We start from the raw sequence: 18,919 nt of genomic DNA, 5'->3' as shown, positions 1-18,919 counted from the left end.
TAGATGACTGGTATAGTAAAACTAGCAGGTAAAGCCCTGCATCAATAGACGACCAATGACATTCTTAGTCTAACTCCTAACTGGCTAGTCTCACTTTATTGTGCTGTAGAAATATTCACAAGTTTCCCCTAACCTACAACCTTAATGCTCGACCTCCATAATTCTCTGTCAAGGGTCATGTCCTCAGTAATCCTAAGTCGCGTTATGTCCTGTCTGATCACCTCTCCCAAATACTTCTTAGGTCGCCCTCTACCTCTCCGCGTGCCCACTACAGCCAGTCGCTCACACCTCATCACCGGTGCATCAGTGCTCCTCCTCTGAATGTGCCCGAACCATCTGAGTCTCATGTGTGTAAATGTGTGTGTTCTTGAAAAATAACATGTATATATAGAATACTTGAAAATAATCCAAAGAAATTGAAACAAGAAAGAAGGCTTTAAAACCAACATAGTCTAGACACGTGTTACACACTTACAAGTCGAGTTATGATAGACCGACACCACTTACATAAAATGTTACATACGTCACTGCGATCTGGTAACAGTAGAGCATAAATAAAATAAAGAAACAAACGAAGCATCTGTGACCATAAGTTATTATATCCCCAAAATCAAACTTAAAATGGCTAAACTTAATTAAGTAGATGAAGAAAAGCCATGGAAAAACTCATGAATATGTTTGTTAATTACATCAGGCTTTTCTTGTTGCAGAAAATGGCCAACATTTTCCAATATAACCACTTCTTCTAGCAAAGGTACATCTTTCTTCATCCTACCTTTGTGTACATAGTCTTTGACTCCTGGGGCATTGTAAGTTAAGTCCAAATCTCCCACAATAAATTTTACTGGTACTTTCACTTTACCACCAGTCCATGCTGCTGTCAATTCCCAATTTCTGCATTTCAAAACCAAATCAACTTTTTTTATTAAAAAAAAAAAAAAAAAAAAAACTTTTTCCGACTATTAAATAGCTCAGAGAATTTAAAAAAATGCGAGAGAAGTTCTTGAATCTAACTCCAGTCTATCTATTTCTAGCCCCGTGGGTTAGAAATATGAATGTACTTATTATATTTAAAAATGCACTCTCAGACCTCAGTAATATGGAATGTCTAAAAGATACTATTTAGCCAAGATATGAATTAATTATACATGGCTGAAACCTGAAAATGGTTATTTTATATAAATAAAGAAGAAGAATTAACCTAAATAGCCGCCCATCCAACCAATTAAATTAAATATAATTGACGGATATATAAAATATGTATAATTCATGTATAATAAGTGTATCCGGTGCACTAAGCTCCCGCTATGCGCGGGATTCAGGGAAGAGTCGGACCACAAGGGTCTATTGTACGCAGTCTTACCCTCAGTGGCGACCCAAGATTTTATGCAAGTGGGTTCAATTTTAGAAGTACATAACTTTAGTCGTAAAATAGTAGTTGTCAAGTGGGTTCAAATAAATTATTTATACAAAACTTACGCAGCTTTAATTATAATTTATACATATAAACAATATTATTTTTTGATGAAGCAGGTTCATCACGTGCCACCACGTGCATCCGCCATTGCTTACACTGTATTTCTGCAAGAGATTGTTTCCACGGCTCGAACCATGGCAGAAACTTTATCAATTACGCCAAGGTTCCCCTTCTATAATAAGTGTATAACTGCGTATAACCTATGTATACCGGCTAGAAAACGTTTGTATAATTCATGTATAATAAGTATGTAACGGCCTGCCCGGTGTACTAAACTCCCGCTATGCGCGGAGTCCGGGGAAGGGCCAAACCACAAGGGTTTATTGTACGCAGCTTTACCCTGTATTTCTGCAAGAGGCTGTTTTCACGGCTCAAATTCGTAACCTTCTGGTCACATGACATCAACTTTACCGGTTACGCTAAGACTCCCTTTCTATAATAAGTATATAACTGTGTATAATCTATGTCTACCGACTAAAAAGAAGTAAACAATTCGACCGGCTATTTATGTAAAGATAAGAAGGTGGAATAACTTACAGGTCAATTGCTCTGTAATAATTCACTCCTCCAGTGAAGCCAGATTTTTCATATTTGCTAGCAATATAATCAACATCTTTTTCTGGTAGCCAAGAGGGCAAAATAACTGGATTGTCATCAAATGGCTTTCCTTTAGGCAAGTATAAAGGTCCAGGGTTACGATAACTCAAGAACTTTTCCAATACTTTTTTTGTGCCTATTTTTGCAAACTCTGCTTCTATTTCTCCAGGCTCCTAAATAAAATAAACATTAATGAATATTTAGACATTAGATTTAAGTTATATAAACTGAAATACAAAGAATTTTTACACTGTTAATGTACTTTAATGTGCCAAAGAAAAAATTAAATAGAATATCAAAAAAGAGGAGGGAAGCAAAGGGATTTTTTTTCCTTTTTTTTTTCTTTGCGTTGAGCTACACATGTAGCTCAACGGTCGACTAATTTGAGTTCGCGCAGAGAAAATGCATTATGGGTTTCTATGATCTCAACAACAACAGCATACCCAGTGTAATCCCACAAGTGAGGTCTGAAAAAGGTAGTATGTACGCAGACTTTACCCCTACTTTCAAAGGTTTCTATGATCTTAGATGAAACAAAATATAGTACTTGTCATTTGTGCGTCTCGACGAATATCATAGGCGGATGTTGGGTTCAACTGAACCCAATATTCTTTACACGAAGCATAGAAATATATATAAAAATCAATAAAATTTCAAAACAAAACAAAATACAGCGGGTTTAGGGATGAGAATATAAAGATTGAACCTATCAAATTATCATCTTTAGATAGATGTAGTATGCCCAGGAAGCAGACGTTCGGCAGGATTTGAAAACTTTTGGGTTCAGTATTCTAGTTCTTTTAAGTTATTGGGTTCCAAATTAATAATTTATACATATTCAATGAATTTTTTTTAGACAAATATAGGGTTTGGACCAAAGCTACTGAGTTCAGCCGAACTCGTAGCCGAAAGGTAGCTGGCTGCACCCCTGCAAGGAAGTACGTACTGATTTATTTAAATCTTGAATCTGTCTCTATATACATGTCAACAAAACATAAAATGATGAAACATCAAAAGAGAGAAGTGGTTTAAGAGAACCTGAAATCTAACAATATAATAGTCTTCTCCATAAACAGCACACAGTGTTTCAAGTGGCTTTCTCTTAGGATTTCTAGGAGAAAATGCCACACTTAAATTAACCAAAGCCTTGACTTTGTCTGGCCTAAACAAACATAGAGCCCAAGCAATAATTGCACCCCAATCATGTCCTACAACAAACACTTTCTCTTCCTTAGGTGCAATGGTATTCAAAAGTTCCACTAAATCACCCACAACTTGTAAGCTGGTGAACTTGCTCGGGTCATCTTTCGATACTCCTGTTAAAGACAGATTCAGAATTTAAATTATATAAATTCAATATTTTAAGCTCTTTCAAAATTAAGAATTGAAAATTTACTAGTAATATTTAAGGAAATGGGTAAATAGAAATACTCATACTAATATTTTATCATCTGTTATACTTTGGATCATTCATTCCATTGCTAATAGCAAATCCTGTGTTGCCTTTGTCCTTGGTCTTAATAAACACAACTTTAACATCATAGGCAAATTCAGAATTTAAATTTTATGGGTTCAGATTGCTAAATTTACCGCATCTCATCTAATTTAGTGGGTTCAAAATTTATTAATTGTACATATTTAATATTTTTTTGTGCAAAAGTATAGGGTATGAACAAAAGCTATGAGTTCAGTTGAACCCATAACTTTTACACTGCATATGCCTCTATTCAGTATGATGGGTGGATCTCATGTGTCAAAATACTTCGGAAAAAATTGTCTTCTATCTACTTCTGATATAGTATATAATTATCCTTAATTATACTTCGGTTAGAGCTCCATTAGGCTCCAAGGACAAATATAATTCGATATAACTGCAATGATATGAATAATCCCAAAGTATAACGAAGAATAAAATTAAGATATTTCATACAACGGAAGGTCCCCTATCTACTTTTGGTATGGTTTAGAATTACACTTCCTTATACTTCAATTAGGGTCCATGTCGGAACTCCATTAATTAGGCTCAAAGACACAATACAATTCCATATGACGACAAAGATATGAATGACTCCAAAGTATAATGAAGAATAAAATTAAGATATTTCATACAACGGAAAGTCCCCTATCTACTTTTGATATGGTTTAGAATTAGCCTTCGTTATACTTCAATTAAGGTCCATGTCGGAACTCCATTAATTAGGCTCAAGATACAATACAATTCCATAGGACGACAAGGATATGAATGACTCCAAAGTATAATGAAGAATAAAATTAAGATATTTCATACAACGGAAAGTCCCCTATCTACTTTTGATATGGTTTAGAATTAGCCTTCGTTATACTTCAATTAAGGTCCATGTCGGAACTCCATTAATTAGGCTCAAGATACAATACAATTCCATATGACGACAAAGATATGAATGACTCCAAAGTATAATGAAGAATAAAATTAAGATATTTCATACAACGGAAGGTCCCCTATCTACTTTTGATATGGTTTAGAATTAGCCTTCGTTATACTTCAATTAAGGTCCATGTCGGAACTCCATTAATTAGGCTCAAGATACAATACAATTCCATAGGACGACAAGAATATGAATGACTCCAAAGTATAATGAAGAATAAAATTAAGATATTTCATACAACGGAAGGTCCCCTATCTACTTTTGATATGGTTTAGAATTACTCTTCGTTATACTTCAATTAAGGTCCATGTCGGAACTCCATTAATTAGGCTCAAGATACAATACAATTCCATATGACGACAAAGATATGAATGACTCCAAAGTATAATGAAGAATAAAATTAAGATATTTCATACAACGGAAGGTCCCCTATCTACTTTTGATATGGTTTAGAATTAGCCTTCGTTATACTTCAATTAAGGTCCATGTCGGAACTCCATTAATTAGGCTCAAGATACAATACAATTCCATAGGACGACAAGAATATGAATGACTCCAAAGTATAATGAAGAATAAAATTAAGATATTTCATACAACGGAAGGTCCCCTATCTACTTTTGATATGGTTTAGAATTACTCTTCGTTATACTTCAATTAAGGTCCATGTCGGAACTCCATTAATTAGGCTCAAGATACAATACAATTCCATATGACGACAAAGATATGAATGACTCCAAAGTATAATGAAGAATAAAATTAAGATATTTCATACAACGGAAGGTCCCCTATCTACTTTTGATATGGTTTAGAATTAGCCTTCGTTATACTTCAATTAAGGTCCATGTCGGAACTCCATTAATTAGGCTCAAGATACAATACAATTCCATAGGACGACAAGGAATATGAATGACTCCAAAGTATAATGAAGAATAAAATTAAGATATTTCATACAACGGAAGGTCCCCTATCTACTTTTGATATGGTTTAGAATTACTCTTCGTTATACTTCAATTAAGGTCCATGTCGGAACTCCATTAATTAGGCTCAAGATACAATACAATTCCATATGACGACAAAGATATGAATGACTCCAAAGTATAATGAAGAATAAAATTAAGATATTTCATACAACGGAAGGTCCCCTATCTACTTTTGATATGGTTTAGAATTACTCTTCGTTATACTTCAATTAAGGTCCATGTCGGAACTCCATTAATTAGGCTCAAGATACACTACAATTCCATATGACGACAAAGATATGAATGACTCCAAAGTATAATGAAGAGTAAAATTAAGATGCCGGACCATAAGGGTCTACTATACGCAGTCTTACCCTACATTTCTGCAAGAGACTGTTTTCACGATTCGAACCCGTAACCTACTGGTCACGTGACAACAACTTTACCGGTATGAAGAGTAAAATTAAGATATTTCGTACCAGTGGTATCTCCAAAGCCACGTAGGTCAGGAGCGACAGCGCGATAACCATGTTTAGACGCGAAAGAAATTTGGTGCCTCCATGAATACCATAATTCAGGGAAGCCATGGATGAAGAGAATTACTGGACCTTGACCTGCTTCTACAACATGCATATTTATGCCATTCACTACCACTGTTTTGTGCTCAAAACAATCCTCCATTTCTAAATTTTTCCTCGGAAAAAAGAAAGCACGAATCTATTACAATCTTTAGTAGGAATAAAAATGTTGGTTCTTCGTTCCGTCCTTGACCTATGATATGAACAAGTTGATATTTAGTGTGGAAAGAGATTTTTTGTGTTGAGAATGTTCCATATCTTTTATCTTTTGGGCTATATTTGTACACCTCATAAAGGTTAAATACCAAAGGGCGGTACATTAAGTTTCCGCTATGCGTGACAAGAGCCGAACTACAAGGGTGCATTGTAGAAAAAATGACATTGCATAGCCGTTGTAAAAATAATAGTCGAAAAAATGTATAAACTTTTTTATATTTTTTTATATATACATTTTATATATTATATACAAAAATTATACAAAATTTTATATATTTTTTTTGACTATTAAATACAAATGATTTCCGGTGCGGGCTAAAAAAAATAATACCCTTCAATTGCATTTGTGCCAAGACGCAAAAAGGTTAAATAGTACTGTTAGAAAATAGAAATATTCGTCTTAATCTGCCCATGTGAAATGGTACGATTCTATCTTCCTGATTTTCTCTATTTTCCATTGGTAGTTATAACAGTGACCATTTTTCTAGGCTTATCTTTCTATTTTGATATATTTTCAGTAATTGTACGTCAATTTAAGATCCCGTTTGGCTTAGTTAATTTAGAGTAGCTGATAAGTATTAGGTGCTGAAAAATACTTTTAAATGCTAAAGCTGATTTAAAAAATAAGCGATTATGTATTTGAATAAAAGTGCTGAAATTAATAATAAGCAACTGAAGAATTGGGTATACGAAGAGTTTTGTTTTAAAAAGAAATATTTTATGGATTGAATAGTACATATTTTGGTCAAATCTAAAGTGCTTATAAGCTGAAATTTGATAAGTTGGGGGAGACCAACTTATGACTTTTGGCTTATTTTTGGCTTATAAGCACTTTTAATTTTATCAAACGTGTAGATAAACCAAAAAATACTTATAAACCAATTTGATCAGCTTATAACCTTAGCCAAACACCATCTAATAGCTTTTGGAGTCAAATAAGTGCTTATTATTTTATTTTTAATTTAAATATATGTATTTTAAACTTCAACTGAAAGTGTGTGTACATATATAAGTAACTTCAAAATTAATATTAGAAGGTAAATTATTTTGAAACGGAAGTAATTATAACTTTCCCATCTATGCCAAATATATCTTACCTAACCCTTTAATAGAAAGGGAGTGAAATCGAAATTATTAGACTGAGAACTTACTTTAAACAGTAGAAACATCAAGAGATATTAAAGAGGTCCCATTTTTATTTCTTTGATATATCCACCTCTGCTTTTTTGCTTTACAGTTGGGGTCGTTTGGTACGGGATATAAGAAGGTATATGGGTGGTATAAAATTTTAATACTATCTTATTATTCTGTTTAGTTAGCAAACCAGGTATAAGTTATCTCGGTGTTAAAATTAACACCGGGATAACTTATACCTTATAGAGGGTGGGGTAATTAGCACCGATATAACTTATACTTTCTTCTTATAAATTATACAATTATCATTCTTAATACAACATACCAAACAGTGAATAAACAACAATTCCGGCATAACTAATCCCAGCATAACTTATACCGGCATAAGCCCTATTCCAACCAAACGACCCTTTATAGTCCTGATCGACTCGTGAAATTTCACAATAATGGCACAAGTGTTATTTATGAAGTATACGGAATTTGGACAGGTGGAACGAACCAGGGGCGGAGGTAGGGTTTGGCCGTCGGGTTTATCTAAATCCAGTACTTTCGATGCGGAGCATAAATTTATGTGTAAAAATTCATTAAAATTACAACAAATGATAAATCTGAACTCATAACTTTAAAAATACAATGAGTTCAATACTAAAAATCTTAAATGTTGAACCCACAAATTTTAAATCTTGGTTCCGCCTCTAACCAACATGTCCAAAGTTAACAGTTAACATGATAATTCATCAGCAGCTACCAATCTTGTCTATCACTTCTTTGGAAAAGTTCAATTGCTCCAAGAAAATCAGCTAAAATTAGGGATGTGAAATTTCGCGTACAAAAACTATCCAATATTGCTAGCTTTCTAACAGCTAAGGCTGTGGGCCCGGGGTACGTGGCCTTGGGAAGCTATCCTCCAGATCGCGATTGTACGGGTCAAAATCTGATCGTAGTGGTCTACCAAGTTGAGATCCCGCCCAAGTGGCGAAATAACAAAGAACATCTCGGCCGACCTCGGGGTCAAATCATCGAAAGCATACGTCAAGTCAATACTGTGTTCGAGTAATGACGAAAAGGACAGTCGCAGGAAAGCATGTTGGTCAAAAACCATTGAATAGAAGTTCTAGGAAATATATATGGGGATAAGCACAAATAAAATGGTGACTTTACAAGAAAAGGAAGAAAAACAGACAGGGAGGAAGAACAAGAAAAATAAGAATGGGAAAGAAGAATCTCTTCGGATGAACAATTGCTTCACTTTTTCCTCTTTACTCCTTCATTTACAATTTTTTTTTGCTTCAGATGTAAGCTCATCTCTCGTGTTTGATGTAAGATTATGACATCAATAAATCTAATTTGTTCCTACCTTTCGTTATTTCTCGTTGTATATGTTTGGATCTAAAATTAATTGTGCTTGGCTAAGATTTACCTTCTTTAGTATTGATAATTGAAGTTGGCAAAAGAGTCTTAAACTTTTTGTTCAAACAATTTGGCGCCGTCTGTGGGGATTTCTTAGCCAAATTCCCTAGTTTTCTTCAGATCCAAAACCGGCGAAATGTAACCACCCACCCGAAAGAGTGGTAAGTAAACCTCACATGCTGATCAAGATTAGGCTGCTACATAAAAGCAGAAGTTACAACCAATATCCACGCAAAGCCCACAAGAGATAACGACACCTACTGCGCTATCCTGTAAGAGAATGGGCACATCCTGCCATACTCCCACATTCCCCTGTACATCGGATGATCCATGAACAAAGTATAACATGTATCCCTTGTTGTGGGTACGAATCAGACGAGATCGAACTGGGACTCGATTTCAACACTACAACAGTTAAGGCGAACCCAGCCCACGCGGAGCTAGGGCACCTCTAAAAAAAAGAGGAAGTCGAATACGGCCGCCGAATCTAAAAACCACCATTCCATCAACCATTAAAATTTCAGACAGAACAAGCAATGCTATAAGGATACCCTCATTCACCGACTCATTGGATCGAGGTAAGGAAAATCTCGTTCTGGTTTACCCTCTGTTGTTAGTTTAAACAAGAACACAAGCGCCGCACGGGCAAGCGAGCAATGGGGCATTCCAACTAGAGACAATGAAAGGAAAACTACTACAAAATAAGTGGAATGTCGCCCACCTCAAACACTTCAACTTCTGAAAATGACGCCCCTCAAGTCATACTCTCTTTCCCTCACCCGGGTTTCGTCCCAATTGGGTTTTCTCGAGGAGGTTTAACAAGGCGAGGAGGAGGACGTCTCTAAGTTCAAGGTATAATTCATCGCCCCACCTACCGACGAGCTCTCCAGGCCAAACGATGAAGGGACTAGATACAGGAAAATTCCAATATATGCATGAAACGAACGCATACTGCACCCCCCAGTTATCGAAGCAGCAACATTTTATACTCCCTGTCATCATACTCCCTAAGGCAAATAAAATTAAGCAAACTGGGACTCACCTAGGAAATGTAGAAATTAAGCAAACTGGGACACACCCAGAAAACACAAAAGTTAAGCAAAACTGGAACTCCCCCAGGGGACACCCACAATTCTCCAAAAAAAACAAGAAACAAAAGAGAAGAGTTTGACCTCTTTCGAATCATAACGGGTTAACATTTTGACATTAGCTCGAAATAACACCCCTACGACCAAGGTTCATCGCTAGAGAGAAGAGTTCGACCTTGTTCGAATCATAACGGGTTAACATTTCGACATTAGCTCAAAATAACATCCCTACGACCAAGGTCCACCGCCAAAGATAAGAGTTCGACCTCGTTTGAATCATAACGGGTTAACATTTCGACATTAGCTCGAAATAATACCCCTACGGCCAAGGGCCATCGCCGAAGAGAATAGTTCGACCTCGTTCGAATCATAACGGGTTAACATTTTGACATTAGCTCGAAGTAACACCCCTATGGCAAAGGGCCATCGCAAAAAGGAGAGTTTGACCTCGCTCGAATTATACGGACTAACATCCTAGTCTTACTCTCAATAACGCCTTTGCAGCCATCGATCGTCGTCAGACATATTTTTTTACATACTAAGAAATTGATTTCGCTGCAAGATTCAAGTTCAACCTCGCTCGAATATATATGAAAAGAGCGACTTTTCCCAAATCAACAACAGTTCAATCCCACTCGAATGACTCAAGTCAAGACTGTCCAAAACAACGAATACGAATACAACCTCGTTTGAGTCAAAGATGAATCTACTTAAAGCGACAAGTCAAAATTCAATCTCGCCCAAATATGTGAATCCGAAGAGACTCCATTCGGACATATGCGACGAAATCCTACTCGATCCGGTTAAAATTGGTTTCCCTAAAATATCAGGAATTCACCATACAAAAATCTGAAAGTCTACGCCAAAGCAAAAAAATGTGTTAAGCAAGGGGAAAGGAGAGAAATACAAAGGACGTACAACGACGAAAACCCCTTTTATTTAGACAGTTGCGCAAATGGCCGCAGATTATACACGGCCAAAACCGGCCCAGTACAAAAAATAGAAAGAAAAGACAAGCAAAAAAAAGACTAAGGTAACAACTTTTCACTCAGCGTCATCACCGACGTCCTCCCCATCACCATCTCTAGGAAATTCCTCCTCAGCGTCAACATCTTCGTTGACCTCCGGTGTCACAAGATCGTAGCCACAGTTAACACGAGCCTCTCGTGCCTTCGCCTGAGCTCCTTCATAAGCGGCCTCAGAAACATTGCCCGCTTCCCACACAACTCTTGTATATGTCCCGCTGGCTTCGACATGGACCGAAATCTCGTGCAAATGGCGAGGAACAATGGCGGAGGTAGATTCGACTTGGGCCAATAATTGCGCCTTTTCGGCCTCAAGAACAGCGACGTGATCTCCCAAGTTTGAAGCTTCCCGGTCAATTTGCCAATGCGCTATTCAAGCCTCGCCTCATGATCGGAACCAACCCTGCACTACTACAAAGTAGCGAGAGAGGTCGAAGCAGCTTTTACCCGAGATGGTCGGGATCGATTTCCATAGGGAGCTAGAAATGGGAATCGAGTTCCTATCTAAATTAGGGATGCATAATTGCTCTTAATTGCACTTCTAATCATAGTTAGCCTTTTGATTACTTCTAATATTATGCTAATAAGATGCTAAATTAAGCTAAGAGTAAGATACTTGAAAGGTTGTCTAAATAGTTAAGAAGGCACTAGGGAAGTGACTTTCTCCTATGTGGATACTTGACGGGTTCTCGAGTCTAAGGCAAGGTTATCATGCTGGGGATTACGATATAACCAATGCACTAAACTTCTCACTCTATACCTCTCGGTAGTTTGAGTGATTTTGCCCTAATTGACTTTCTCAAGACCAATTGGGTATGATAATTTGTGCAAGCAATTTAGGTTCAAGTCGGGTATTACTATCTCTAGGTTTAACCCTTTAATTGGGGCTATCAATCTCTTGAATATGCCCCAATTCCTTGTTGGACTAATTTTCCTAGACTCAAGTTCTCTTTCTCAAGAAGAACCCAAGTCAAATAGGCACAAATTAGTGTTTACAACCACTAATTCAACATGGAAAACACAAATTAGTCCAAATATCAAAAACTCATAGACATTCAAGCCTTAAAACTCAAGACTCATCAAATACCCACACTAGGGTTAAGCCACAACCCTAGCTATTGGGTCTAGCGACTTATGATAATAGAAGAAAACAAAGAAATAGATGAAGAAAAACCCATAAGATTTAATTACAAGCTAATACTTAAAGATACAATGATAAAACTACTCTAAAATTACTCAAAATGGTTAAGAAACCCTGTTCACGAGCGCAACTGAACGTTAGATTACAACTGATGACCTAAAAATAGGAAAAGAAACTATTTATACTAGGCCAAATTTTTTGGACAAAAATACCCATGCGGGGGTAGTGCGGCCGCAATGAGGCTTCTTGGCTTTAAACTATGCTCCTTGAACTTGGCCACCGCAGGCCGCACAAAATGCACCGCGGCCGTGGCGGCTTTTGTTGCGGTCCGCACAAAAAGGACCGCGGACCGCATTGGCATTGATTCTCCAAAGTCCTAACTCTATACCGCACAATATCAAGTGCGGCCGCGATGAGGTCATTGCGGTCCGCACAAAATGCTTTGCGGCCACAATGCTTGATTATCCAAAATTTGCACTCTCTGAATCTCTTCATTGCGGACCGCACCAAATGGAATGCGGCCGCAGTGGACCTGTTGCACTGTGCTTGGACTTGTTCTTGGTACTTGTGCATGTTTCACTCCTTTTTTAGTTGGTTTTGACTAGTTGTCACCTTTTTTACCAAACCCTGCAAACAAGTACAACATGTAAGTCTTTGGGACTATTTTGTACACATTTTTAATCAAAACGCAAGTAAGAAAGAGTGAAAAATGAACCATAATCCCTAGTTATCAACTCCCCCTAACTTAAGCTCTTGCTTGTCCTCAAGCAAATAAAATAAGAACCACCCCTTAAGAGTAAATCCAAAAAAAATTAGCTGACCTAAAGTGACCTCATCTAGCATCAATTGGGACTAACAATTGCACTCAATTCAAATGAATCATTAACAACTTTCACTCTTTTAAGTACCATGGTTTTAGTGCGACACAAGAGCATCAAGAATTGACTCAACTCATCAAGGAAAACTCTTTCTACTACTTTGTTCATTGTAGAACCCAAACTCACACATCCTCAACTTTCCCTAAGCCAACCTCACCTTTAAGATTGTAGCACTCAGAACGGGGATAGTGGAAACACACTCATCTCTCTCAAAAAGAAAGGTTACAAGTCTGGCTCTAAGTACCATAAGTTTGCCCCTTATGTGAGTTACCACTAATATAAGCTTCATTCAACTCAAGATCATATAGGGCTTTTGTAGAGATATAGTGAAGGCTTTTGGTTCAAGGTAGGAAATATTTGGTCTAAGTAGGTTTCATCTTCCCTTTAGCACTTCTTTTGCTTCATTTTGTCACATATTCTCTTGACTTTTTAAGACATTTAACTTCCTTCTAAGGGGGTAGAGAGACTCACTGTCACTCTTTCTTATTCAATTCAAACCTTTTTCTCCTTTCTCAACTTTCCACACTTTTCATCTCTTTACTTTTATTAAATCCCTTCATTCTTTTCTACATTGATCATTCTTTTTGTCTTTTTGATTTTCTTTTTTTTATTGCCTTTCCTTTTCTTCATTTTATACCTTTTACCACTTTGTTGTGTTCCTCGTATCTCCTCCCGAACTTATATTTTTGCCTTGTGCTAAGGAAAGATCGGGTGTCAAGAGAGGGTATTTTTAGAACTGGAAAGGCTTGTATCGTGGTTTTTAAAAGAAAAAGTCTATGGCTCAAAAAGGTTGACTAGGAATATTATCATTGGTAGGCTATAGAAGTGTTCAAGATATCATTCAGATCAAGGAGAGCTTATAATCACATCTCAAGTCAAATTACACTTAGGATTTCGCCTAGACAAACATTCAGGGCAAGTTCTAGACTAATGGCTCGGGACTTGGACTTGTAGTTCAAATTCTCACCACACAAGCTTTGGGATTGCTAAAAAGACAGAGTTGGGGGTCCACAACAACCTTAGCTAAGATTTGAGCAACACAATGGTCCCGAAAAATCACTTGATGATTATCGACCAATACAAGAGTCTCAAAGTCACCACTTTCACCAGCCTATATATAACAATTTGTTTTTGACCATAGGATCAAAGGCAAATGTGTTAGGCCCAAGTGAAGCTTTGCTTGAGGCACCCTTACCAACTAGCTACTATTTACACTAAAAGCAAAAAGAAAACAGACTCAAATCCTTAAGAAGGTTGTCATGTCATCCATCATCGGGAAGAGCCACCCGGTTCACACAAATTCCACCTTTGGAAAGAATCGTGGCATTAATAAAATCGAAGGCTTATTGCACGCAAAAACTCAAAACAAGAAGCTACGAAAATAAAATAAGAAGTTATGAAAGGAAAAATGTGGAAAGTAAAATGAATATACATAAGGGAGAATGAATATATACATTAGAACGTAACTTTATATACAGACCCAAAAGGTAAAAGTACGAAAAGTGTAATAAAATGATAAAATTATTTACATACCAAAGGTCAAAAGAAAGCATAAAGAAAAAAAAGTAATGTCATATATACAGTCATCCAAATAGGGCTACCCCCTCAAATAAAAGCTAGCATTGTCCTCAATGCTAACTAACCAAAATAAGCACAAGAAAGGAAAGAGAGGAAAAAGAAACTCCCTATTGGCCCTCCATCTGCATAGGATCCTGAGTCTGGGTCCCTGGGTCCTCGGTCTGCTCGGAAACCTGTGACCGGCTCCCTGTCATCTGTGTATCCATTGGGACCTGGGCCTGGACTAAGTCTTGGGCCTGTACTGGAATCTAGGACTGGCTAGAGGAACCTCCCTGCGGGTCCTCCAACTCTATAACAACATCATCAGTACCGAGAATCACCCTCTTCCTCTTGGGTGGCCTCTCTGTCTCCTGCTCTGGCTGGGGCTGGGCTGCTGAAGCCGGGTCATGCAATAAAAGATCCAGAGGCAAGTGATCAGCCTTCAACCTCTCTACCTCTACCCTTAACTCCTTCACTGACTCCTTTGAAGCACGAGTCTTTCTCATTTTCTTTGCCTCCTTAGCAAGCTCCTTCAATGTTTTTCCATGAGAATCAACAACATCCATGATCAATTTCTGGTTCTCTAGGAGCTTCTTCTGGTTGTCCAGAAGCTCCTTGAGAGTGTGCTCCACTGACTGTAGGACCTGTGGCGAAGGAGGTGCAGAATGGGCTGCCACTGAAGTAGAAAATACAGACGGTTTGGAAGTGGTTGTCTGCATCCAGTTGTTGGTACTGGCAAGGGTCTGGCTCAGGTGGTGGGTAGTCAAAGAATATGCTACGGATGATAGGATCTCCGGAACTGTAGAAGTGGAGGGTCCTGGGGCCATTCTGGAGTGGCAGAGGGAGGCTGAGTAGGAGCCACTACTACTACTACTGGCTCTTCAGACTGGCCAGTTGAAGTAGTGGCTTTGCCCTTGGGGTCCTTGGGGTTGTCGGGACCCTTGGTGCTATACCAGGAGAACGGTACCTTTGATTTCACTTTCACATCAAATCTTCGCTTCTCCACATCTAGGTCCTCAATGTACATGGTCAGGAAATTGGGGAAGGGGTAGGACTTATCACCTTCATTCACGACCCGTGTAATTACCCTGGACATAAAATTCCCGATGTTGATCGGGTACCCCGCCATGATCGATGCCACCAATATAGCCCGGGAGATCGGAAGTGAGTTGTCGTGAGTGGTGGGGTCTAGCCTGCTACAAATAAATATTTCCCACCCCTTTACTTCAAAGTTAAGGGTCTGCCTCAGAATTTTTACCTCTGTTGTTAACCATGCTAGGGTGGTACCTGGGATTGCCAAGTACTCAGCTAGCCACGAACGGGCATCCTTCGCCAAAGCTACCTTGTCTAAGTATAAGGTCTCATCCTCCTCCGGGAAGCCCAGGTAATCATTTATCATTTTTCCATCAAACTTTACCTTCAGATTTGCACCTTAGTCATTGTGGTACCCTTTTTTATGTGGGCAACATTGGTGTAGAATTCCTTGACTAAGTGCTCATTGGCATCCTCCACGTGTCCTATGAAGTAGTCCCAGCCTGATCTCTCTCTGAACTGCCTCAACGCATTGGGGTTATGAGGCAAAAGATCCCATGTGATAAATTTCCGCTCAGGTATTAACTTTCTCTCAGGCCACCATTCTTTGAACTTGTGGTAGGACACCTCACGAACCTGTCTTTCCATGCCTCCGAGTTCTTAGTTCTCTCCACCCCTCCTACTTGGGGCTTACCCCCTCCTACGTCTTCTCCTTCTTCTTCTACGGAACCCTCCCCGGATAGTGAAGCTGTAGGTGAGGTGTAATATTCATTGTCACTACCTGCAGCTGAGCCCTCAGACGACTCAGAAGATATGTGCACTAATGCTTGGGCAGTAGGAGAGCCCGGAGGTGTATCCCTCAATTTATTCCTTTCCAGCCAATCAGGAACATATTCTGGCACGGAGTCTGAGTCGGACGCCTCCCGGGAGGGCTCATACTCACTTCCCAATTGGTCAATAACTCTATCAGCAGCCTTTATTATTCTTCTGGTATTTTTGATGTTTTGTCGGGCTTGTGGGGTCAATCTAATCATGCCTTGTCCCCTAACCTGGGAGGACTCTCCTTTCCCTTTCTGTTTATCGCCTTTGCCTCGTGATTTCACTATGATCTGCAAAGAGGACACATTCTATTCTTGTTAATATCCCAATAACATATGAAACAATGTAGAAAAGAAAAATTGCAGACAGTCATAATTGCTGACTGTGGACCGCAGAAAATGAAGTGAGGCCGCAAAGAAGCTACTGCAGACCGCACAAAATGCACCGTGGTCCGCACTGAGGTGGGGATCAGACTACCCACTCTCTGATTCTAGGCACCGCGGATCGCACAAAATGTATTGCAGTTCGTATTGAGGCACTGCGGACCGCACAAAATCCATCACGGTCGCAGTCCTCAATTGTCAGCTTTCAGAAACTTCATCACTACGGTCCGCAAAAAATAGCATTGCGGATCACACAGAAGCACCGCGGACCGCACAAAATCCATCACGGTCCATGGTAAACACCCAACAGCAATACCAACTTAGGGTTCAAATTTTTCTTAATTTTAGGTCTAATTTTCACCTCTTATTTTTCACCTAGGTGTTGAATCAGTATTTTTACCCAATTAACCCTAATCTAAACAACTAATGAAACCCTAAGCTAAAAATTAAAGAAAAATGGGAGAAGAACTGAAGAACTAATCAATTTAAAAGAAAATAAACACATTTAAAAGCTAAGTAAGGATTAAAAATACCAGAAGTGAGATATAATGTAGCTTAATGAGATTCAGCAGTTAAATTCGTGTAGTTAGATGAGATGAACAGTGATTTTTTTAGCTTTTGAATGCAAAGGGTCGAAAAGTTTGAAATGAGGGCCTCAGGTCCTATTTATAGAAAAAGGATCTGGGGCCTAACTCACCTACCCACCATGGTCCGCGGTACTCAGAAATAAGTGGCACTGGGGAGATGACCACTGCGGACCGCAAGAAATGCAATGCGGCCGCAGTGGTCCACCGCAGACCGCACAAAATGCATTGTGGCCGCACCGACCCCGCAGGGGCATTTTTGTCCAGGTTTTCCAACTTAGTATAAATAGAACATTTTTCCATTTTTAGGGTATCAACTATTTTCTGAACAGAACTGTGCTCGTGAGAAGACCATTTGTAGCCATTTTGGGCATTTTTACTTAGTTTTTATCATTGAATCTTTGTATTTACTTTAGCTTTTAATTAATATATCTTGTTCTTCAACTATTTCTCTATTTCCTTCTTCAAGCATGAGTAGCTAAACCCATTAGCTAGGGTTGTGGCTCAACCCTAGTGTGGGTAATTGATGGGTGATGCTAGCTAGGGTTAGATTGACTATGGGTGTTTGCTATTTGGGATAATTTTATGGTTTAATCTATGAATTGGTGGTTGCAAACACTGGTTTGTGCTAAGTTGACTTGGCTCTTCTTCAGAAAGAGAGCCCAAGTCTCCAAAATTGACCCAACAAGGAATAGGGATGGATTCAAGAGAATTGATAGTCTCAATTAAAGGGTTAAACCTCGAGAGAGTAATTACCCAACTTGAACCCTAGTTGCTTGAGCTAATTTGCCTACCCACTTGGTCTCGAGAGAGTCAACTGGGTAAAATCACTCTCCCTACCGAGAGGTGTGAAAGTGGGTAAAATTGTGCAACGGTTATAGAATATTTCCCTAATCATGTCAATTGAACCTTAGAAGCATTTACCCGTCAATTAGCCACCTAGGTGAAAGTCACTACCATACAACTCTAGCAATTTTCTCATTAGCATAATTTAGTTCTAATTTAGCTGATAATATTAGTTTGTTAAAGAAAAAAATCAAAAGATGTTTGGAAGTGACATTTGGAACAATTACACGATTCTAGTCTAGATAGATACTCAACTCCCTTCCTAACTCCCTGAGGAAGTCGATCCCGGCTCTCATATCGGGTAAAAGCTATTGCTACCCTCTCTTCCTACTTTGTGGTAGTGCGGTTGGCAGTGATCAACTTTTTGGCGCTATTGCTAGGGAGCTAACGGTTTTGGCTATCTATTTAGTTAGTTTTGTGTATTATTCTTCTTTCCTTTTTTGTTACTTACTTGTTTGTGCCATTACTCAGGTACCAACATGGCTTTAAACAAAGCTAATGACCCTCTTGGAAACGTGATAGCGGGGGAGGAGGTAGATGATATTGATCAAGATGAGGTGCCTTTTGCACCTCAAGGTCAACGGAGAGGCCGGAATGCCAATGCTAATCCAAATGACAATATTCTAGACACTTCCCCGGTTCCTCCAAGAGTGGCTCCCAGATTATTACCGAACCTGAGCTATGCAAGTGCTATTGTCCCACCCCGAATCCGGGCGGGAAACTTTCATATAACCAATGTGATGTTGACCTTACTGAGCGGCGTGGGTACTTCACGGCCGCTACAAATCAA

General features: G+C 38.7%; 1 protein-coding gene across 1 annotated transcript; it reads right to left on the bottom strand.

Annotated features, from left to right (window-relative positions):
• Positions 1-366: 366 nt before the first annotated feature.
• LOC107793051 (epoxide hydrolase 1-like) lies at positions 367-6,263 on the bottom strand. Its single transcript, XM_016615331.2, has 4 exons — positions 5,918-6,263; positions 3,113-3,390; positions 2,015-2,247; positions 367-894 (listed from the first exon to the last, which is right to left on the bottom strand). The coding sequence occupies exons 1-4, from the start codon at positions 6,117-6,119 to the stop codon at positions 636-638; spliced, it is 972 nt and encodes a 323-aa protein (XP_016470817.1). The 5' UTR covers positions 6,120-6,263; the 3' UTR covers positions 367-635.
• Positions 6,264-18,919: the final 12,656 nt, after the last annotated feature.

The sequence above is a fragment of the Nicotiana tabacum genome, chromosome 20 (assembly GCF_000715075.1).
Source record: "Nicotiana tabacum cultivar K326 chromosome 20, ASM71507v2, whole genome shotgun sequence".
In the NCBI taxonomy this organism is placed as follows: Eukaryota; Viridiplantae; Streptophyta; class Magnoliopsida; order Solanales; family Solanaceae; genus Nicotiana; species Nicotiana tabacum.
The sequence above is the reverse complement of the archived record's forward strand: the minus strand, read 5'-3'. Positions and strand labels throughout refer to the sequence as shown.